This window comes from Colias philodice, chromosome 11, assembly GCF_061535455.1.
Source record: "Colias philodice isolate Cphi_HAF_F1 chromosome 11, ilColPhil1 Martin Lab GWU primary, whole genome shotgun sequence".
NCBI lineage: Eukaryota > Metazoa > Arthropoda > Insecta > Lepidoptera > Pieridae > Colias > Colias philodice.
Window position 1 is genome coordinate 4,510,218 of NC_143096.1, and position 25,602 is coordinate 4,535,819.

Consider the following 25,602-nt stretch of genomic DNA (forward strand, 5'->3'; position numbering starts at 1 on the left):
ATCCAAATATAATACAGGTAAGATTTATACAATTTGCAGGATCCATGCAGGCCAGTTGAACTCAACGGTCATAGTTACGTCATTAATATGACCAATAAGGTGTATGAGTAGGTATGATTATATGAAAAGTCACAATTAAAAATTACTACATAATGGTACCCATTTCACGTGATCGTTACAAAAGTGTGTAATTTTATCAGCAGATAAAATTTCTTTAAAATGTCTTATCATAAATCGACCACTAAATGGGTCAAAGATATGATAAGCGAAAAATTGTTTATCAACTGGCTACATTGACCCTCGGTGTTAGTATTAAATAATATAAATTAAATAATAAGTAATATAGATCTGTACAATAGTAACTTAAATAATAAATATATATATCATCGTTGCACATATACCGCTGCGATCGTATTTACAGGTCCTGAAAATATGATCAATGTATATTTACAGTGATGTTAGTTTATATTGTTGGCAATGCAGGCATACGGCGTCTTCTCTGAACTTACTCTATTGGCTATAGGATTGTCAGAGTAGTCCACTGGCTGGCATCGAAAGCTGTAATGATTCAGCCAACCTCCCATCAAGCTCTGGGCACATTATTTTAAATTTTGATAAAGAACTTAAATTTGCTATAAACTAACCTAGCCGTAAATAAAACTTACAAAACTAATTAGTATTAAAAATAAACACAAGAACATTTCAAGCATACTAATAGGTCTGTAATAATATATTAATAATAAGTTTTCTACAAAAGGTGTGAATGGAAACTCTATAGGGTGCAACATGCACGGGTAGTTAATAAAACCAAAATATTTCAATAGCAATTATTAGTGATTTAAAAGGAAACTGGTTTAGTTTTTATAACTTCAAGGTAGAAAGTTTAGTAATAATTGGTACATACATAATTTAATTAAGGAAGGAAATTATTTATTTATAGTAGGTAGTAAGTACCATTCTGAATTTAATTTTACTGTACATTTTTTTTTTCATTAAACAAGTTTAAGTAAATTGAGTTTAAATTAAAAATTTATTTATTGTTATAAAATTATTAAAATTAAATATAATATTATAAACTCCAAATAAAAAAATGTAATTTGTATCTTTCATCATGTAATTTTTAAAGGAAAATCCACAAATGTTATATGTGAACTAGGAACAGGGATCAATTAAATTTTATCTAGTTCATATTTTAATAATTCTCCTTTTTTCGCTATAGCTATTATACTTGCAGCATTACAAGTGTTTAGATTCAAATCTAGCTTTAATAATACCTACAAATATTGCATCAAAGCTGTCTTTAAAAATAACTAGCCTCATAACTCATTAGTTATAAAAACAAGTATTCCATACCTTTGTGATTGCTAATCAAAACAATAGAAAAAATTAAACATGGGTAAAGGGGTTCCTAGAAAAGTAGAATAATCATATCACATCAATTACATTCATTTCAGACTAACTACTATTATAAACTGGAAAATAAAAACACATAGAAATATATCATTTTTTTACTGAACTCTTCATATTTAAATACTAGGTCACAACTCACAACACAATTTCTATTAAACAAAAATCATGTTTTATTGATTGTAAAAAATATAAAAAACTAAAACAATATATTCCACCTATACTATATAAAAATATAGGCAAATAATGAACAGAAATATTTTTTTATTTATAGGACATATTATAATATAGTGACCCAGTAAGTTTTTGAAGTATTTCATAAAAATAACTTAGGTATGAATTTACGAGAATTATTTAAAATAAAATGGTGTTTTTCTTACCTCATAGAATAGCCAACTGCTGAATATCACTTGTGAGAAATTATAAATTATTAATAAATTTTGTAATTCATAAGGTTTTCTGTTTTCCATAAACTTTGGGCCTGTAACCTGAAATGCATAAAAGGGTTTAAGTGAGTCAATATTCATCATAGTGTATAAACATTTAACCAAAATTTTAGTCCTAATGCACTATCATGCCGCTTATAAGTATATAAGCATGCAAAATAATAGAAGTAATGTTTTTTCTATCAGTAGATTATATTAATATAACTCATAAAATTCTGTTAATAATAACTATACTTATCAAAATTTGCTTTTCTATGACTAAAGGAATTAACTTTTTTTATATGTATATGTAAATAAGTATCTGAGTTAGCTTATTTTACCATAAGTAATAATTTTTTTTTGGATGGACAATTTATCTTATAATATAATGCATATATATTGAAAATAATTGTTTTGTGCACAAATTAATTACCTTGACTAGATAAACATAACTAAGACATATTATTAACGTAGGAAATGGTGAACTGATCAGGAACCATGTATTTGTCCTTGGATCTGAAAAGTATAAGAGTTTATTAAATATTATTTACACATTTTAATCTGTAGACATGTTCTAATCTAAATCAACTTTTTTATTTATACAAGATTCTAATATAAATATTATATAGTAAGTTTTTTAAGAATACTTAGGTATTTACATTTGAATGCTTACCTATGTATTGAATAATAAGTAAAAATTAAATTTTCTTTTTTAAAAGTAAATAATATATTTAGTGGTATGAAAAGTATTTAATTTATAAATCTTACCTCCATATTTATTCATATATTCGTGCATATCATTGATATATTGTAGCACTAGTGCCATTGTGACGGTTTCTGAAAGTCGAATTTAACCATTAGTTGCTGTATTTTAATTTAATTTATTTCAAGGCAGGATGAGATAACAGCAAAGTACATGTCTCGTTTAGCACTTGTTAATAAATGACACAAGATTACTGATTACACACACAACACGATCCAGGTAGTTTCAGTACTCCTTATAAATCCAAGTTCTCCATTAATGACAATTATTATGACTTTAATTTATGAAAACTCGTAATGAGATAAAATTTGGTAGACTAGATTACACATTTTACATCACATAACTACCTTTTACATGTTCTTACTCAATAGGTTAGTCACGTTAGTCACAAACTGGCAAGTCGCAACTGTTTTATATTAAGTGACAAACAGCTGCAATAGATGGCGTAAGAGACAAGATAATATGCAGCGTTCTGAATTACTGATTGTTCAAAAATAGATTTAACACATTCATATTATTATGAGTAACGACTTAATTAAACGTAAACAATAATAGTTTGTTTAAATTTATTACTGAAATTTGATTGTGTTGATCAGTGTTAACACATCCCCTCTATAAAGAAGACAAGATTTTAAATAAGCAGGGAGTTAAAAAGTAATTTAATTTGATATGTAATATGATGTTTATTTAAATTATAAACAACAATGTGCTTTTCATAATTTGCATAATTGATTACCTACTTAACGAATTAAAGAAAAAGATCAAAATAATAAATGAATAGGTTTTTAATAAGATTTTAAAATTATCTGACTACCGCCCTTTCTACGCGATTCCATTCGTTGTCATTTTGTGACGTCCTAGGTATTAGTATTAAATATCTAAACGAATTAATGATCCGAGTTAAGAAATAACGTTAAATAGGTTTGAAGTAAAAAAAAATCCTAATTGAAATGCAAGAAATCGTATTTTTCAAATGACATTTGACACGAAATTGACACATAGAGGTCATTGACTTTCCAATTCTGGCAACCGGCAACCCTTATTTCCAAAATAATTCGGCAGTGTATTATAATTCACTTCAATAATATTAGTAAAAGTTCTGTTAAATTTCGGTCTATCCATATCGCAGATTAACCGGAACAAAGCCGGAGCGTTAGTCGCACATTCCATATATTTTGTCGGCAACACGCATGGGCGCGGTGCAGTCGCGCGCTTCTTCACTTAGGTATTTTACGGAAGAATGAACTGCATATAATATTATCTTCATTATCAAATCGTATTTAATAGTTTTATTTATTGTCACCCTATATCATAGAAATTTGGCGAAAATTATCTAAATCACTAATGCTTAATTTTACCACAAAAAATGTTAACTTACTTAAGCGGGCGTTTATTATTGATTTTCCAGGTTGTCGCTTTTATCTGAAATCAAAATGAAAATATGTCAGAAAATATTTTATTTTTAAGATTAAATGCGAGATTATTGGAGGTCATAATATTTAAGGGCAAGATCAGGTTAGTGACCTAACTACTACGGTCAACTACCGTCCTTCTCAAAGTTTTGAAGGGAAGTATTTAGCATACAGTATGAGTTTCACAGTTCGACGTACGTATAGGGTTATACATTTATTAATTTATAATTATTATAGTAATAAAATACAACTAAAAATAGCCAGACATCAATTCAATAAATTACTTTTTTTAAATACTGGTATTACGCGGAAATATACCTATCTACTTAACCGCTACAATGGAATAAGAAATGCTTTTTTATCAATATTCAACAGCTGTGGAGCTGCATTATCACTTCAAAGTATATAATTATTATGTTTCGATCACAATTCTCATGATTAAAAAAGTAGGTATAATTATGTACTAGGTAAGTAACTATTAAATGACCTTATATTGGATTCGCTTGCCGGAAAGTAAAAATAACTTGCCTAGGTAGGTACGTAAAAGATTCATGGCTAAAAATTATGTAGGAGTGACCAGTGGCCACGAAATGAGGTATTTCATCGATTTAAAAGTAAATCATTCATAATTATTGATGTCAGGGTCTTTTTTAATAGATTTTTAAATTGATGTACAAACAACAAGTAAAAGTTTATTCGTTTTATGTTATACGTTGGCTAAAAACATTATTAGCGTTATCATCTTATCCTTACTTACGTTACAAGAATTGATTTTTCCTAGTATACAAGTAACCGATCAATGTTGAGCATTGCTAGGTATCATAACTTCCTTGGTAGCAGTTTACAAATATAATTAGTACGGCACAAGAGCCTTGATAACAAACGATGACGTTACTCATTGTTTCCTAAGTAACTATGATCTCGATGGTCAATGCTGTACAATTATGACTGACTATAAATAGTATATCTACACATTCACTACAAGTTGATATCGCCGATTCTTTCTTTTTTAAAAGTACATAAAATTATGCATAATATATACAGGGTGTCCCACTATCGGTATACTAAGCGCGAATAGACTTGTAGTCTTGCATACGCACTGATCACGTAAAAAATACTTAAACAACAAAATTGCAGCATCTGAAATTTTATAAGTATTTTTTACGTACTCAGTGTATGCAAAACTATAACCTCCATTGAGCTTAGAATACCGACGGTGGGAAACCCTGTATACTAGATATATTATGAATCTGTACTTTAATTTCAAAGACTTTGATTCTTAATTTTTTCGCTTCTTATCTTAACCTTATTGTTATCAGCTACTGAAACATGTATTTTGTAACAAGTTCAACTATACAAACTTGTTACAATATGTGTATTTGGTGGGTACCTACCTAGTTATATATTATATTTTTGTCTATTTTATAAAATAATCTGTTACCATGCACCTTGAATACCTACTGAGACAAGAATGATCGCAACACCTGCACATTCAAAGAGCGTCAAAAATATAAAGGTGATATTAATATAACTAACCAATGTATTTCTTAAATGCTATGAAACTAATTTTGTTGGTCTCTACCATATGTCATCTTAAAATTCTCTATTGACCTACTTTACTCAGCAGCTAGGATCATATGATAAGGTGTGCATTTACGTAGACTATACGTCATGATAAGAGATAAAGTTTATAAATATATATTTTAAAGACGTCTAGATTTATGTAGAGTCATTATTTAAGAACATAATACATTCCTTTAATTTAAATAAGATTTAAATACGCTCTACATCATTTTACTGTAATAATACGTTCCTAATAATAATATTTGCATTGTGTTGGCACGTGTCCATAATATTATTAATGAACGTACAAGTAAAAGTAGTCTTAAATAATTGAGTCAACAAACCCAGTTAACATACAACTGCTGTTACTTTCATATGGTTTAATATAATTTTACAAGTCCTTATCGCGTTCGAAACTCGGCTATCGGATAAACAGTTGAGATACGTGCTACAGACGATCGAATACTTCATTTATTTGAGCGTACGTTTTTTCACGTCTTGCTTGTCAGCACGTAACCACGTTCATTTCTTTCATGCTACCTACTCATATCACCTATGTTATGTTTGTATTTGATCATTAGATAGCACGGCTTGTAAACGATTACCAAAATTGATTAAAACCAATACTTCTTTGAAACATGACTCGTTGTAGGTTTATTTGTTTTAATTTTTAGCCGATATTGTTTTAATTTTTGACCCTGTACTTACTAGGTATTTCTGATTCGTTTGAAGTACCTTTTATTCCTATTTTTAGGGCGCTGATATGTATTCAATTTTATTTGGTTAATCTGCTTTTGAAATAGTTATCTCAGGGCTATCTATTCAAAAATTGTATTAGAGTGGAGAGCCTTAAAACTAGAACTATACTAGAAGGCCATTTTGGATCGAATGTATTCGCAAAGATAAATTATTCTAGCCTACTATGCATGTGTTATCATACATATTATATATATTACCTACTGATGATAAAGTGAAATCATTTGCCGTGGTTGTTCTGTAAGTGGGTTATGACGTAATAAGAATGCGAGTGCATTGCGACACCCATCAACCTAGCGCGCTCTAAATGACAACCGATTATCATTTTGCATATGCATCTGGATTAATATACATACTTAGGGGTGGTCTATGTATATGTTGAGCGATAATTAAAAAAAAAACTATTTTTATTGTCCGTTTAGTAATCGAAAAGTGGGCCATTGGCTGCACGTCGTCTTACGTAATGTTGTGGAACCGAACGCGGCTGCTTTTGCTGCACCGAGAACTCCTTGAATATGCAAGATCACAGTTTTAAGGCTACAAAAGTTTACATGAAACTGGTTTTAGAATTTAGAACAACTTGCACATCGATGTGCAACGAACTTTACTTGCATAAATATTGTGTATTTTGGTAATGCAATGTGAGCCTAACATAATAAATTTCAACTAATGAGTTATCAAGATTAGACTATTTTAACTTTAAATTACAACCCCTTTAATAATATCCTGTGAAAATATTTTATTACTTTTAATCTATATTTTATTAGGAATTTTAAATAAAATTGCCATGTATTATTTTCAAATATTTTGTTCTCAATTTGACTTGCTGTGTGCCGTACCTAATCGAACCTTTTATTTTGCCTTTTATTTGTCAAATAAAAAACATTGAATTGAATTAATCAAGGATTAATGAATTGAGTGAAGACATCAGGGTTATGACTTTACTGTTTTGCATGAGAACATAAAACTAAATAAATATACAAAACTTGAAGAGAATAAAAATGTCAATGTCAATTTTCTATTGAAATATATATCGACCTCATCTTTGTATTATTTATGCAAATGTAGAGCTCGTGTGTTTAAATTTATTTTTCTTGTATTTATTATATTTACCTGCATTCCACATTATTTCCAAATAATTATACTGTGTGTTTTTAAAATGTAACTAAGAATAAACAAATATGGTTAAAGAATACAGAAAGGCATTTCTTTTAGGAATGTCTACTGGAATCTGGGACGTAAATAAATAATTTGCCTTTTTCTCAATCTCAAATTTACGAGAACGCTCTGCTGCTGTACTACGAATAACCTCAATAATTATTTGTATACTGTTACATAAAAATTTCAACTTATTATTTATATATGGTCGGTCTAAATGTTTTTATGAAATTAAACAATCATTCATAAAACACAAGGTCGAAGTTTCACCTTATGTAATCAACCTTAAGTATAATATAGTTGACAACAATGACAATGCAATTAAAATAATCTCACACACAAGCATTAGTTACACATGGTTTAAATTGTCAACAATTAATTAATTGTTACTATGAATCAAATATTTAATTAAACAAATTTTCTTATATAAATTGTAGTTAAGGCAGGTATTTCACATTGTGTTTCAGATTATTAATTATAATCTAAATACCTAATTATTCAAGTATTTATAATATTTGAAATGTTAACTATCTTTCAATTTGAATAAAACAGCGTGTAATATTTTAAAGAATAGAAAAGAAGCGCTCGTAGGGCTTGAACCCCATCTTATGCTGATTTATAGAAAACAAACTACCAAAAATTTGGTAGGTATGCTTTGTTGTAGTAGATACTTAGGTGAGCATAAAAGTGTGATCAAAAGGCATTTACAGTCACATCACATCTGTTTTACATCACCGTGAAATTAGACCCATCAAAGATCGAATATAAAATTTACAATATACATATCAGTATCTGGCGGATTTGTATTTTACGTGATGTGATAATTGCCTCTACAAGATGTGCCTTATCTCGATTTTCATGACACTCTTTGTCTTTTTTACAAATTAGCTTTGGTTGTTATAGTACAGAGTACCTACGAGTAATATATTATGTTGTTTTGTTTCCATAATATTTATTCTATTAGACTTAATCAACTATAAATATTCTTCGCTCGTAAGGACAATAAAAACATTATTCGTACTTATTTAGGAATAAAATTGAGTTAGTAACGTACTCGGTTCCTGTGTCGAAGCGTATTCACGTGACAATAATATATTATTGTAATAATCCTTGCTACAAATTCTTTATTTAGGTTTATAATATTTACCTATTTGTATTATTTTTGCCTAATATCCGGGCTATTTATATGTTTTGAAGAAACTCTATGTATATTAGAATTGGCTTTTTTTTAATTTTATTAGGTACCTATGATCTAGAATTTTTACTTTATAATATGTACATACCTAGTATAAAAAAACATCAATATCGGCTCAAACTTTTTATATCGTAAATTAATGTATTTAAAACGAATTCAAATGACATTACAAAAGCCTATTGCGTGAAGAAAAAAATGATTTAATAAATAACACCGTACTGAGTCATGGCATCTGTTAAAAGGTAGAGTGGGGAAGCCCGAATGCTATTGACATTCAGACAACGTCCCTGGTTCATACTACTGTCTGTCGAGTATAAATAAAGGACTAACAATAAGTGCATATCTCTGTCACTAAGTACGCAAAATCTCCATTATAAAGGTTAGGAATGAGGAAAATTTTGCAAAATAATTGTTATTTCCCTGAGGATAAAATCTACTACTTACCTAGTATACTAATTGAAATGCTTTATATTTTGTTATATTCATACTAATCAGTCGATTTATAGCATAACTTGAGTATACTCTGGGTACGACCATTTAATAAGCATATATTATTATGTTCCTAATATGTCTATAGGATTGGCTCTTAGTTTTTGAATAAAAGATTAAAGTCTAAGGACGAAGAATATGGATCGTCATCACAATTTGTTAATTTTATACAAGTTAAACCAAATTGTATTAGACTAACTAGTACAAAATGATACAAATATTTAAACAATGCAATTTTAAATGACTGGTATTAACACTAGCCTTTAACTATCGACGAGTACTAATTAAAGCAGCAGTGTACGACATTGACAATGAGTGCATATTTGCACGCAATACGTCAAAAACTCCGTTTTGTTATTGAAAATGACTTTCAATGAAATGTTACCGTGCGTTTATATTACGTGAAAGTACATTCACCAGAAGATAAATAACATTGTACGTATACCGCGGATATTACGCTGTAAATATCGTAACTTTAAAGAAAAAGCAACTTTTCTAAAAAAAAAACATATTTTAACCTTAAACATGATAATATTCGTGTTGGGTTTTTATAAGGTTGTGGTTTTTCTTGTAATTAATTTTACAATTTAAATTTTATTTTATATAGTATGTATAATGTAAATGTGTGTTTCGCTTCGTTTAGCACAATTTGAACCAAGTATGTTATTGTTTTTAATCAAGACGTCCGTTTCCCAGATTGATATCTGTGACCTTCTATGCTGCTCTACATTTTAAGGTGAATTTTGATTTGATCTGTATTAAAATCTTCCTAAACTTGCATTACAGTTTTAGGAATAAGGATAAAAAACGTTATATTTTTGTATTGTAGTTAAAAAAAAATGAAGATACAAAATTTACTACAATAGACAAAAACAATAGGGACTAGGAAGTAACAACAGGAACGTATTACACCTAATATTATACAATCAATGCAACGCAGACCAACAATAGCGTGGAAATGGAAAAATCAATTCAGAACATAACACACGACCGTGTGTAGCCCACATCATCCTTGTTACATTGTGTTGTATTCTCTTGGAATAAAGATTGATATTTATAACGTCTTACTACTACATTTACCAACCTTACAACCTATTTTTTACGATACAAATTACCAAGGCCATAGAGAAAATTTTAAGCGAAACATTTTGTAACTCTCATAATACTTTTCTTTGTTTTTTATATACATTTCAACGTCGACATCAAGGTGAGAGAATGAAGTACTTTTCTATTTCGTGCAACTCTTTTATTTTTTATATCGTTTGCCCAATAAATCTAAATTGATTGTGAATGGCTTAATGGAATCAGTGGGGCGTATAATTATGGTGCTGCTGCTAATGTTCACATTTTTCACTAAATGTGCTAAAACATGTGGAATGTATCAGCCTTGATAGTAAGCGCACAACAGGAAATTTGTGCAGTCTATACATATTCATTAAAATAACAAAAGTTTGAATGGAATAAAAATATTTTTTTATTTATACAAAGGAATGTTCTGTTAATATTCGACTTTTTAGCGATTATTTTGTTAATTTTTGGTGCAAAATCATTGACATCGTCAATACGTCAATGAGTAAAATAAAATTAGATGAGCTGAAAGAAGGCAGACGAAATTTTATAAATATGTAATAAAAGTTATGTACATCTATTAATTGCTTTGTTCCTTCTTACCTATTATGTATTTCAAGCTTCAGCATATCAATTTATTTTTTTCAAGATGCAATCAGGATAATTTATTATCTTCTATAAGAAATAGTTACTTACTAATAAAAAGATTAATTTAGATGTTTTATAACAATACCAATGATATGATGTAGAGCGCGTTATGAACATATGGTTAACTCTATTTTTTTATCCATATCATAACATTATTAAGTTTCATTTTATATTTTCAAATTTTTATTTGTTAAAAATTACAGATTGGACCTTGTGCTGCAAATGTTAGTGTTTTCATCAAATTCAAAAACTCCTACCGCTAGGTATATAATAAAACTTACTTTAAGTTTTCTTTTAATTTATACACGATACGTCCGAAGTACATCCAGTATAATATATATTCAGATTAAAAGGCTCAGGAAATAGCGATTGCGTCGCCTTACGAGTAATTCTTTTAACGTAACAACGCCTTGGGTTGGCCTTAGTGTCTCACGTTAATTTATGTATTATAGAATGTGATGTCAAAATTATTTCGTAAATTTCTAGTTTGGTCAGCCTAGCAAAATTCAACGGAGATAACATTTAAAATTGATAAATTCAAGTACTTTTAAGTCGTTCTTTGAAAAGATTTTTATTGATAAGTTGGTGATGGTATTAAATTAAGGTTATTATAGATAAAAGCTTTTGCTTCAACACATAGAGTAATTGACTGAGAGGTGTACAGGGATTATGGGTAACTGCCACAATTCGGGCGGAGAGCGAATGCACGGAGCGCTTGCGAAACACCCGGAGGTAACACGCTTGACCCTGAACTCAATTCGGCCACGACCATTTTGCAACTAATCACTGGTCGTTGCGCTTCAGGTGGACGTCGCGGGCCGTCGCCGGCACAAATGTAAACATTTACAGGCGGCAGTCGAACGCGCGAGGCCGAAACGGACGTGATCCCTGACATCATACACCATTTAATGACTATCCTTGTTCTAAGTACAACCGCTTGTCACCTTACGTGATTAATTTTAGCATTGAATTTGTCGTTGTTACTGTAAATTGAAGCGTGAACTCACGGAGTCCTCATCTGCGCTATGAGTATCATGAGCATCAATAAATACTTCCTTTTACGACAAACTATTCGAGGTTGCTAGGTTTTAGGATAAGTTGTTTAGTTATGAACGTAATGTCACAATAGGTTTTAATCTTTATGATTAAAAAAAAAAATAAAAATTTGACTGTCTTTATCCATAGATATTAATATTATTATTTTAGCCCCGATAATCCACGGCCATCCACAAAGGCAGCTCGTCAGATATATTATATTCATATAAGTATTAAACTTTGTTGATCAACTTTACTTTATTAGTTATTACGAAAGAAGAAAAAAATAAAAAATAATTCAGATGGATATAATTTGCCAAATTACCTTATTGCCATTAGTCGTTTCAGTGAGAGAAGGGGTTTGCGATATCCAAAAAATGTATGTAATAAATATTCATGGCCGTTTTCAAGCATAACTATTTAATTTAGACTAATCAAAAATTGCATAAAGTCTAATTTAATCAAAAACGAAGCAAGTCGATTTTCTAGTTAATTTTTAATAAAGATTTTTTTTAATTGCACTCTACAGAACTTGAAAGTATTATTTTATTTCAAAATATTTTTTGTAGAAATTAGATAGACAAGGTTTTTAATTAAAAATAGCAACTCTAATGTTGACTAGGTACAAAATAATCAACACTTCTTTTGTAAATCGTATCGTGTGTAACAATCATTCTCAACATGCATGAATTATTTATGATTGATTATTATTATTTGAATGTCAATATTATGAATAAAAGTTAAAGAAGAAGAGACTTATTGCATACTTCTTTTCTATAGACTTGCATAAGGGGTGTAATTATGAATACATAAATTGTGACTATTGTTAGATATCAAAGAAAAATTTGCGTTGCGTTATTGATTTGATTTTTTAAGCAAATAATGATTTTCATCCGGCTTTCTATAATATATAAACTGTACCTGATTACGAGTCTGGTTATGTTAACGACAGAATCAATAAAATAACATCTATTATAATTATAATTAAATTGTTATTTAAAAAAGTAGATACAAAATAGACTTTGGAATTTGGATTTCTATTAATTAATGTTGTAGATGCATACATGTTAGTGTTTAAACTTTACTCGATTCTTGGAAAAAAATCTCGACTGAAGTAAGTAAAAAATTTTACTGACCATTGTTCTGGTACACAAGATTTTTTGAAGTACCTAATGTTTTTATAACCGAATCAAAACATCAAAACAATAATTTAGAATAAAAAAAGGGGAAAAACAGCTAAGCTTGTTTCATTCGTTTTATTTTGATGGAACTATAAATCACTCTATTGACGTCATGCATATAATATGTATTAGGTATTAAGAATTAGTTTTTAATTGCAATGTTTACAGTTTGTTAATAATTTTGTCTATTAGTGGGAACCTGTATCATTTATGTTAATGAGTTTTGCTATTAATTTTCTTTCTGTGTCGTATAACTGTCGCTAAAATTTTTGTCGTAGGTTGTATAAATCTTAATACTATTATAAAGGCGAAAGTTTGTAAGGATGTATGGATGTATGGATGTATGGATGTTTGTTACTCTTTCACGTAAAAACTACTGAACCGATTACAATGAAATTTAGCACACATATAGAGGGTAACTTGGATTAACACATAGGATAGGTTTTATCCCGGAAATCCCACGGGAACGGGAACTATGCGGGTTTTCCTTTGAAAACGCGGGCGAAGCCGCGGGCGGAAATCTAGTCTATACTAATATTATAAAACTGAAGAGTTTGTTTGTTTGTTTGAACGCGCTAATCTCGGGAACTACTGGTTCGATTTGAAAAATTATTTCGGTGTTAGATAGCCCATTTATCGGGGAAGGTTATAGGCTATATATCATCACGCTACGACCCACAGGAGTGAAGCCACGGGGGTGACGCGCGCGGAACAGCTAGTCATATAATATACGGAGATATCGATTTTTTGTTGATACACGATCAACAAGGCAATATTGATTTAGATTCAGAACCTATTCTGTTATTATTTTAAAGAAGCTTTTTTCAAATAAGACGTAAGCCGACGCAAAAAATGAGCATAGGTATGAACGATGAGGATAAACAGAAGTAATATATAAAGTTTCACAAAAACCTGTATTTATTATTTTAAGCTACAAAAACAGATGAGCGATTTATCATGTTTTACACATGTAATTCACCACACAAAACAATAATTAACATATAGAAACCAGTTCAAACATTTCTATAATATTATAATTAATGATGTAGAGCGGACAACGCTTTATTTTATATCAGAGAATTAAACGCGGGTAAGGTTAGTTTGTGTCATTGACTATAAAAATATTTTAAACCTTGCTAACTGTAAAATGAATGAAATTATCATAACTGAGCATTATAAATATTAGTGAATCCATATCAAAGTGAAGGTATCAACGAATATAGATGATTCGCTGAGTCGTTTGATATTTGCCAATAAAGTCATTTTTTTTGTGATAAGTTCAGTTCGCAGGTCTCTTTGGCATAACTAGTTGTGACCTTCGAAGATTTCCGATGTTTACTTTCCTTATTTAGTTTATGGCCTCCGACTTTGTAGGTGGTCGCTCAGATTAATTTTGTCCTTTTACAGTATTTCTTACGATCCTTCTACACACAGTCTGATGATAATTATATGAAATAACTTCAGGTTTGGCTATTCGTGTCAAGTTCATAAACTGATATTACTTAATCGTTCTAAGACACGTTTCGATTAATCAGTCATTCTAATTGCTGTTTACTCGATCGTAGCTGGCTCTCTGCGGTTATTCTTGATGTCCTCTACTGAGATAATTGGAAGAGCATTTTATGCAAGTCATGTAAGTTTGCTCAACAGAACTAAGGTTAAAATCTAATAATTGTCGAAGAATGTTTTGCCTCGTTTCAACACCGCGCTCGCGCTGAGGAGCCGAAAATTGATTATATGTGAATCATTGCCATAAGTTTTGAATTCTATTAAAACGTCACGATAAGGTGTTGGAGGATAGTAGGGAGTTAATCTCATGTCAGTGGCCATTCGACGTGACCTTACGTCACACGTCCACCGTTTTGCGCCGACACACGCGATGGGAATACTAACGTCTGCAAAACGCCTTGGTGAATCCTTGGCTTCAAAACCGAGCTCCTTTCTTAGACGATTGCATTTAATGAACGTTTAAATCTTATCACCTTTTGAATTGAATGTAAAGTAATCTCGGTTGGGCAAAACGTTTATTTTATGGATCTTGAGCGACAGAGCGTTAATATTGTATATCGTCAACATCGATCAAGTATTTGCACATCGACATCAGTTTACATAAGGAATGCTCATTAGAATGGTGTGTCCTTCATATACTATTATATATATATCTGAATCGTAGTAGTATATATTTTTTAAGCATATTCAGAATAAAGGATGACCATTGTTTACCTTTTCTCTTGATCCTTACAGATATAACCTTTGTAAATGATGTATCTTTTACTGTACATTTCATTTGTGATGGCTTATAAAATGCTATATTATAATATTTTGCTTTTCTTATCGAGTTAAAAGCTTACCTATCTCTGTAATATTTTTAAGAAAAAAAAACGAAATTAGTTATACTTATATCTATTAATTTTTCCAAAATACTCATGTTCAAAAAATTAATAAAAAAGATTTTATCTTTATTTTATGATACACATTACACATTTATCATGAATTAATTTATATACAATTATTATCGATAAATAAACAATGTTCATCAGTAACTTTCAAACAAACTGCTCTTTCTGTCACATGATTCAGACGGTGCAAGCTGATTTCATAATTGCGAGCGGAATCATCTTATATTCACTAGAGTCTCACCTGCGGGCGTCCAATACTGCGAAACAACGCGGTTCCTTTCCACCGCCTATCGAGTTAGAGCACACACACTACCCGAAAGTGGACTGCGAATATCCAATACGCAACATACGAAGGTGAGGGCGCTAGGGTTGCGAGAGCGCGGGCCGCGCGTAAATCGCGTAGTGGAACTATGAAAACTGCGCCTGCGCTCGACGTGCAAGCGTGCTCGGTACTGCCACCGCGCGCCACTTCCACGCTCTTTTATCACATCGCTCTTCGCCCGCCTTAAACTTGACTTTTTGCGATTTGACGTCACGATATATTCGTTTTATTAATATTTTTTAAGTTGAACACAAATACAATATAGATTCCAATGGTAATAGTGATATATAATGGGTAGGTACCATCAATGTGCAATTTAAAGCTCTCATATTTTTCTTTGGAGGGATTTTGTTTTTAACGATCCGTTGTATTTGATAAAAAATTGATGCTTACCGTATTGTGCGCGACTATGAAAGAAAAAATAAGTAATAAAAACACGAATGATAGAAATCATCAAAATAATATAGGGTAAAAGTGGGATAGATGCCCCACTTTTTGAAATAGCCTCATAATTTAAAAAACATGAATCTTATACGAACACTTTGTATGAATATAGCTAGGTTAATTATCTGTTTTGAATTACTATATATATTTTTAATCCTATCATTTATAGATAATGTGTAATAAATATTTTTGTAGAACACCTTTTTTGAGGATAGATGCCTACCTAGTTGGATAGTTGCCCCACCATGAAAATACTAAGGAGGATAGATGCCTGCAGAGTGGGATAGATGCCTGACATACTCTATAAACGCGAAATCTAATAAAATTAATATGATAAACCAACAAATGTCAAGTTCACATAGTTGTTCTGTTGTCCAAGAATATACTTGCGCTCGCACTCCTTCTTTTCTTTTGTATTTTCGTGGCGTGGTTCTCCTACAATCAGTATAAGGGCAGATCATTAATAAGTAAGTAAACATAACAAAAAAAAAGCAAATTAAACGAGTAAAATCGGTTAACATAGAGAAAACCTCTGACGCAATCAGGTAAAAATATAAACAGTACCTGTGATTATCGATACTAACATGTACATATGTATTGAGGGATAGATGCCCTTAGAGGCCCCTAAGGGCATCTATCCCTCGAAAAAAAAGGGGCAACTATCCTTTTTGATAAGGATAGCTGCCCCAGTAGTTTTTTTATTAAATAAAAACAAAAGAGCCACTATTTTCACTTAGATTTGTACTTAATGAACCAGTGTATAGACATAATAAGAAATATAGTGAAATTTATTAATACTTATAAAGTTATGCAAAGGCAAATATCAACCTTTTTAAATTTTAACGTGTTCGTGAAGTTCGCCGCCGATATTATAACACGCACTAGCGAAACACGTCTTCACCAAACAACAGCTCATGCGTACACGAGGTGCGGGGTGATAGGAGCTCCTATTTAAATCATTAATTCGTGGTCAGGACTCTGGGAAGTGAGGTTTTTTGAAAATGGGGCATCTATCCTAGTGCGGCATCTATCCCACTTTTACCCTAATTAATAATTATAACGAAGCTGGGACCTGTGGAAATTTCTGATAAAAATTCCACAGATAAATTTATATTTGATGCTGTCATTATTTTTTACCAATAAAAAACATTGTCGGCATAATAGGCGAAATCAAAAGATGACGTACAATATCTCATTTGTAGCGTTTGTAACTTTATATCCATCAGGAATACGCAGAATTTTTCAAAAAATTAAACCTTTTTAAAGATTTAGTATAAAAAGCGAATTACATGATCAGCACTTATATTATTATAAGAGATTAAGAGATTAAATTTATTTATTTATTAAATATCGATTTCATATAATAAATTTTACAAATAAATATGTATGTGATGTAAGTGAATTTGAAAATTATTCCGGTCTTTGCATTACAGAACAAGGAACATGTCTCTATGGTAGAGCCTCACAATAGATTTTATTATATTTTTAAAGTATTTATGCTACATCTTCCATGTTTTTATATTGTTGATTGTTTATTTACCTGATACCGGTATACGTAGTTGTGAATATTGATAGCTACGATGTCTTATAAAGGATTAAATGTTATTTAAAACGTTTTGAAGTCATAATATTTGATGAATATGACTTCAAAACGTTTGTTAATGTTAAGTTAATCGATAAATTAAACATAATAAGATAGTTACGATAAGTGAAGAGGAAAAAAAATTATGTTTTAAAATAGATATACAATTTCTTATATTATATTTTTTATGATTTTAAGTTGAGTATAGCGTTTAAGAAACATTTTATACAGGTGAATTTGTAAATTCTAATGTATAATAAATGCTGAAGCTTATATCTACAAAGGACGGACGAATTACGGAAATATCCGTAATAATTGTTAAAGTAATCTCGAATCTATACAATAATAATAATGGCAAGCAACAAGCAATGTTACATTGAACTCCATCATGATAAATACAAACAAGTTAATGAATAAACGACGGAATTTCCAATAGACCTTAACAAGGATCTGAATTTTTCTGTGTTTTTATTGGATCGCATAAAGGGCTCCATTGCCAACAAGTGGGGATATCCGTAGATTGAAAATATACAATATAGCAAGTTATTTATACTCGGTAAATAAATAAGATATAGTACTGTAATTTGAGCACCGTAGCGTTGGCGGACTTTTAGCACTTTTAGTGACATTTTGCTGGGAAGGTCCTGATATGGGATGTTTTTATTATTAATGATAGAGTTTTCAACACTTCGTTTTATATAGGAAGTATGAATAAATATGATTGTCTGTATTTATTCATACTTCCTATATAAAGCGAAGTGTTGAGACACAAATAAGGGTACTACGGCGTTAATAGATCATTCTTCGGGACCTCTTTTTACTTTGAGATTTTGTACGGATTACCTACATGTTTAATTTAAATATCTCTATATCTATTTATATTATTTATGTGGTTTAAAAGTCATTATAGTAATGTTTTGACTCCGTTACCGCCAATAGCAAATTTTTCCCAATATTGTGAAATTGCGGAAGTCAACTTGCAACGGTAGTGAAATACCTTTTCGTTTCATAGAAAGGGTCAAGGTTACGGTTAAAAGTGATTACCTTCGTATATGACGTAGCTCCAATACGATGCATACATATAAGGAACTTATTTGTAGTTTAGTTTTCAATAAAATAATTTTGGTTAGGTTAAAATCTATTTTAAGATCTGGTCATTTATTGTTGGTCATAACATACTTAATAGATTAGTTTTATTTTATGTAATGGTTAGCACTTTATGATGTGGGAATTTTACGACATAACGCAAGCTTAATTATACCTATCTACGTAAATAATATGTTATGCCTGAATATATCATTCGAGCTCGTGATCCATAACAGCGTTGAATCAATTAGCATTTGATAACGAATAGCTAAGGTTTTTATTTACGCTTATTTTGTGCCTCAATTATAAAATGCCTTAATGTGATCATAGTACACAGAACCTACGTATAAAACATCCGTATATTTGAATCGTTAAGGTAATTTCCGTTTAATCGTAATTCATTAAGAAACTTTAAGAGAGTTTTTTATTTATTCTCTATTATCTATTCGTCATCATTAACTATAACGGTAAATTATTGTATGCTGTTTTTACCGTAGCAAGATTCAATAGTTACAGGTATAAATTTTTTTGTGCCGACATCTCTGTGATTTGTGTTGCTAAAATGTAGCATAAACATCATAATATTATTAATAAATTTAGTATTATGACGAAGTTAAAATTTTGATTACCTATCAATTTAAAAACCGGCCAAGTACGAGTCGGACTCGCGCACGAGGGGTTCCGTACTATCATCTATAATAGAAAATCATTTATTGTATGGGGACCCCCTAAATATTATATATTTTTTTTAATTTTTAGTATTCGTTGTTATAGCGGCAACGGAAATACATCATTTGTGAAAATTTCAGCTTTCTAGCTATCACGGTTTATGAAATACAGCCTGGAGACAGACGTGTGTCTAACGGCAGACAGCGGAGACTTAGCAAAAGGATCCCGTTTTACCCTTTGGGTTACAGCAACAATTTTTTTTATTTCTTTACTGTTTTTATTACCTATTTAATATATTATATCTACCCTATTAATTCAAGTTAAGTTCTTAATTTGGTCTTCTTTTTCTTCTTTAAAAACTTAAGTGGTTGTGTTTTAAATTTGAAGATGTTAAACTAACTATACTCAAGTCACTCTCTAAAATTCTGAAAGCATTAATATTTTCTCTAGGTATAGATATATAAATTTTATATTTTAAAGGTTTATATGCTAATTAATCATCATCAGTTCCGCCACCAATGATTAAGTGCAATTTTCTGATATTATAATATGGATTTTACCTACTTGTGATTACTTGTCATTGACCTTTGATATTGAAATAAAAGTTCAGCAAACTGACAAATGACAATGACCGTCGTTTCGAGAATCTACTCAACTCATGAGAATCAATAGACAATATCTGCAACTTCTAATTAATTATGCGTGCAATAAAAAACGCATTAAGTTCTTAAGACTACAAGACAGTATTTAAAAGTTATAATCTTTAAATTTTCCTTTCAAACAAATGAGCTAAAAATATTAAATGTAAACTTTGGACTTTTTAAAACTCATATAATGCTTACAAAAAGCGTAGCAATGTTCATACATATAAGGGTAAAAAGCAGCAAATTTTTTGTGATTACAATTTTTTGAACTTAAAAAAATTCTATTTATATGCAATAGACTAAAAAAAAGTATAAGGCTTATCCATTATAATTAATTTATAAGTCTTAACATACGCAAAGGTGTAAATTAATTTGACATTGCGCAAAATTTGATGTCCGGGTACAATTACAGATGTATATACAATGGTAAAAATAATACGTCATACATGGTGTTTTCATTTATTCAAACATTTGGCGTTATTTCATAAATTGTTTTACTTGTTTTCTACTCTACATCCTGTTTATAACGCAACGACGTAGCGTTTGAAGAAATTGTTTACAAAAAATAGGTTATTGAGATGTCATTTTATGTTTATTGCTTTTTTTGGATACAGAAACGATGTAAATTTATTTTTTTCATATTCAAAATTCAAGCAATCTTTGGATTCTGTAAGGAGTTAAGTACTTTTTTTCAACAGCAGGTTTTTCATTAGCCTGAAAAGTATAATGCAAATCAACAAGATGCAGATCAACAAAAACTTGATTAAAAATTATAATTATAGGTACAATGCTATGCACATATGATATCCATAAGTTCAACATATTAATATTTAATCAATAAAATTTGCATTCTATTATTTCAATTAATTACTTAGTTCATGAATTATACTAAAAATTATAAGTCACAGAATTTCAAGGTTTTTGAACTTTGTTACATTTGGGTTTATTCAGCGTCTTTATTTTTTATTCATTTTGAGCGTGTGATTATTAAAAATCTCCATTCATTACTCGTGGTCAGCATCCGGTTCGACCGGTTATTTACCGCAATTCTAACTTTATTTTCGACATTGTATGAGTTTATACAACGCATATCTACTAATACATAAATGTCAAGAGAATGTAAAGTTACACGGCAGAATTGAAATCCTTTCATCCCATAAGTTCTTTTTGCTCGTCTATACTCTATAAGCCTTAATGATGAAAAAAAAATCTAGGTAGGTACTGGGCTTGTATATCTCTTCTCTATATACATATATAAAATTCTAGTGTCACAATGTTAGTTACCATATTCCTACGAAAAGGCTGAACCGATTCTCATTAAATTTTGCGTGCCTATTGGTAGATCTGAAAATCGACCGACATCTATTTTTCATCCCCCTAAATGATAATGAAATACCCGGGACAGCTCTATATTCAAACCTTTGTATATAGGGCGGATATAATGAAATACCCGGGACAGCTCTATATTCAAACCTTTGTATGAATATCTCGTAACATTTTAAAACTTCAGAACAGTATTTTCCGCTTTTTCAGTTATTTATTGTTCACATTCACACGTCTATGTAAACTATATCGATTTAACGGTGATGCGCACGATGCATTGACATCAACACAATCTGATAAAACAATGTGCTTGGCTTGAAATAACGTCGGGTTTCCACGTCTGTTTTTTATATCATTTCCTGCTACGTAACTAAGTACTAAGTAAAATGGCTGAATATAGAAGGATGTATTTATAAGTAGGTAGGTATAACTTATAAAAGTTATAAATGTATCTGTATAATAAATAGTTATATGTTTTCATATATCATAATCCTTTACAATCCTTCGTTAATTTTGTAGATCACGTTTTTTTTTAAACTGTAAAATAATAAAATTTACTGAGAAAATTGCTAGGAAGCAAATAAAAATGTTAAATAATATGTAGATTATTCGAAAGGACAGCCGCAGCTTGAATAATGGAAATTTGAATTACAATAAAAATCACGGAATATGAATAAATTGACCGTTATGGTGGCTATAAAAGATTAAAGCATATATTCTTATACACGGTAAATGTACATGCCCAATATTTACAGCCATTAGTATATAATTGTCTGTTATTAAATTGGCTAAAATTACATTGTAAAGTTTGTGTTTGACGCAATAAAACTCGTAGCCAGTATTAAATATAGATAATTAATTATGAGTCGAGAAGCATAACCAAGAGCATAACAGATTGTTTTTTGTTTGGAAAATATCGATCTATGTTATAATGGTTAGGAAAATCCGTTTGCACGTTTGTTATGATCAAAAAATTTTCCACACTTGCAAATATCGTGGTTAAATACCGCAATGCACGCGTACTTAATTTCTCATAAACAAGAATAATTTTCAAGTTCAATTATATAATAGTATGATCATGACTTAGATACATTGTGCATAATAAAATATACAATTACTAGCTTTCCGCCCACAGTTTCGCCCGCGCTTTCAAAGAAAAACCCGCATAGTTCCCGTTCCCGTGGGATTTCCGGGATAAAACCTATCCTATGTGTTAATCCAAGTTACCCTCTATAAGTGTGCTAAATTTCATTGTAATCGGTTCAGTAGTAGGTATTTGCGTGAAAGAGTAACAAACACACACACATCCTCACAAACTTTCGCATTTATAATATTAGTAGGATGTAGTTATACTTTTGATTCTAGGGGGATATCGTAGGTTACTCTTATTACTTAGAAACTATAAGTATTAGAATTTTCTATTTTATATCTTTTCAATTCAGTTATAATCCTACTAATATTATAAATGCGGAAGTTTGTATGGATGTTTGTTACTCTTTCACGTAAAAACTACTGAACCGATTACAATGAAATTTAGCACACATATAGAGGGTAACTTGGATTAACACATAGGATAGTTTTTATCCCGGAAATCCCACGGGAACGGGAACTATGCGGGTTTTCCTTTGCAAACGCGGGCGAAGCCGCGGGCGGAAATCTAGTTGATAATATTGATATATTAGGTTTAACGAATATGATTAATTTAGAAAAGATTTCTTTTTAAATATGCGCTAACACTACTTTATATCAATATCATCAACTTATTTTGTAAGATTTAGATATAATGCATGCAAAACTAAAAACTATACCTACCTACTTGAACCTTAATCAAACCAAATTAATTCCAATGATGATATTATAATTATTCACATAAACACATTCTAATTATAATTATCATTACAAAACATTCTATTTTTACTATTAAATCAAGGATTGAAACTAGAGTGCGTACAGTTATGTATAAAACGCTATATAAATTATAAGTTGTTTTAATTCACTTAATGGTTGTCTACACCGAGTAATAAAAACGTGATATACCTTCCAGCAGGGACTATAAAGACTGAATGTTACATATTACTGTAATGGAAGGTCAAAAAAGCTGTATAACATTAATTTTGCAACATAATAATTGATTATCATAGGTACTCGCTTGACCTTCTTCGTATAATGACGACGAAAATATGTAAACGATATGTCCAAAGGCCATAAAGTCCTCTTTGATCAAGTTAATATTTTAATAAATTTAATATATTCTAGTTTTAATAGAGTGTGTGGTTTCGCTCTCACGCGAATTAACACGTGCACATAGAATTTTATTTGAAGGTGGAATTATATCCCGCACGAAAACACAAAAACGCCAAATACGATTCCTGTGTCTATTTCGTTTGTCTGTTGCAGCAAATTTGCTCCAAAACTAAGTCAATTAAAAATGTTGTGTGGTTTTATGAAACCACGGTAAAAGTGAAACTGTTCGAACGGTTCCGAACACTGCTTTGTGTAGCGCATGTCGCGTGACGGTCGGCTGCCGAGTAGGTATACCTACTCGGCAGCCGCGATACACGCGACATGCGCTACACAGACCAAAAAGTTTGAGACGATGTAATAAAAGTTTCACTTTAATAAGCATATGAACTTTCCAATTGTGGATGGGATTAAAGTTATACGGACGGAAATAATAAGACAATCTTTCCAAATTTTATTGTATTTTAAATCAAATGGCAAAACGACGAACGAATACGAATATAGGTCACTTATCTCTACCAAAAAGAATAAATCTCTCTCTTACAAGAAAATTTATAAGATTTCAAGGGTTACAAAAATTGGTATGGGTACATTTATCTTCACGCTAGCTTAGGTAATACGTAGGTACTCAGTTTTATCACTACTGCAGACTACTATTATCAGGACCAACAAAATTTTATATACTTTACATTTAAAACAATTTTCCTTAATAGAATAGGTATCTGTCTGTATCGAGAATCGACTGCGACTTCTTAATATACCTAATTGATATTTTCAAAATAAGATATAATTATTTTATAGATCTCTTATATATGTGTGAGTTATCATAAGAAGTCAATAATAGTAAATGACTATTCAAATAATAATTAATTATTAACTTAGATCAGCATATGCAGAAGGTAAACGAGCTACATATTTCCTGTTTTAAACATTTTATGTTTGAACAAAAACAATTTAATTTGCAAATGAAAATTTTAAAATCAGCATTTATTTTCCGTATTCGGCTTTTGCTGCTACCTTTCAAAACGTTTCTCGTATGAATGTTTTTTATGTTTTCTACAGCATGAAAGCAGTGAGGTATTCAAAAGTCATGAATAGCGACGTGGAACATCGATAGGAAAAATATTTCGAATATATAATGTATAACATATGATTTATTAATTAAATTGACTTACATACCTAAGTAAATTGCATTTTCTGTTCATTTATTCAATTTCTACAACGCTAAAGACATTGCACTTGTGTATGATGCACGTGGAAAAATTAAATATATTTTACATGTAAAACATACGTAAATCTGAGTCGTATAATGTTTAAACATGGAGTTTATTGCTCACTTGTCACGAATATTCTTTACGGTTTATAATAATGTGTCATAATTACTATAGATAAACAAAGATCATGGTATACCTATAGAAGCGGGACTATAATTACTAACATGCGTGTAAAACTCTGACGTTGGAATAATAACATTTTTCCTTTATAAAACAGGTTTCTTTAATAAATACTTGTGTAGGGCTAGATCTAGAAAATTAATAAAATTGCAACGATTCATAGAAATAGATTAATCGTGGATACCACTTTACCATGTGTTGTATAAACTATAGCACCTGCCCCCCTATGCAAGTGGCTTTCTGTTAGCGTAGCGTTCAATAGAATAGACTATGAATGTATGAGATTGACGTAAGCTGTAGATAGATACATAATGATTGGATGGGAATCTTATAACTCAACAATCTAATACCTAGTTACTTCGAAGATACATTTTACAATAAGAAAAATAACTGGTTAT

At 30.3% G+C, this 25,602-nt stretch overlaps 1 protein-coding gene across 5 annotated transcripts in view; it reads right to left on the reverse strand.

Moving 5' to 3' along the window:
• The window catches only part of LOC149484530 (very long chain fatty acid elongase AAEL008004-like), a 41,228-nt gene that overhangs the window by 11,690 nt on the left and 3,936 nt on the right, over positions 1 to 25,602 (reverse strand). The window contains exons 1-6 of one of the 5 annotated variants that reach the window (XM_089700627.1): positions 15,741 to 15,953; positions 3,974 to 4,017; positions 2,601 to 2,669; positions 2,266 to 2,348; positions 1,788 to 1,895; positions 510 to 590 (exon numbers count right to left, since the gene is read on the reverse strand). In XM_089700627.1, the coding sequence (XP_089556753.1) occupies positions 510 to 590; positions 1,788 to 1,895; positions 2,266 to 2,348; positions 2,601 to 2,658 (330 nt within the window). In that variant the 5' untranslated portion in view covers positions 2,659 to 2,669; positions 3,974 to 4,017; positions 15,741 to 15,953. The other 4 variants (XM_089700623.1, XM_089700624.1, XM_089700626.1 and 1 more) reach the window with 4 other exon arrangements.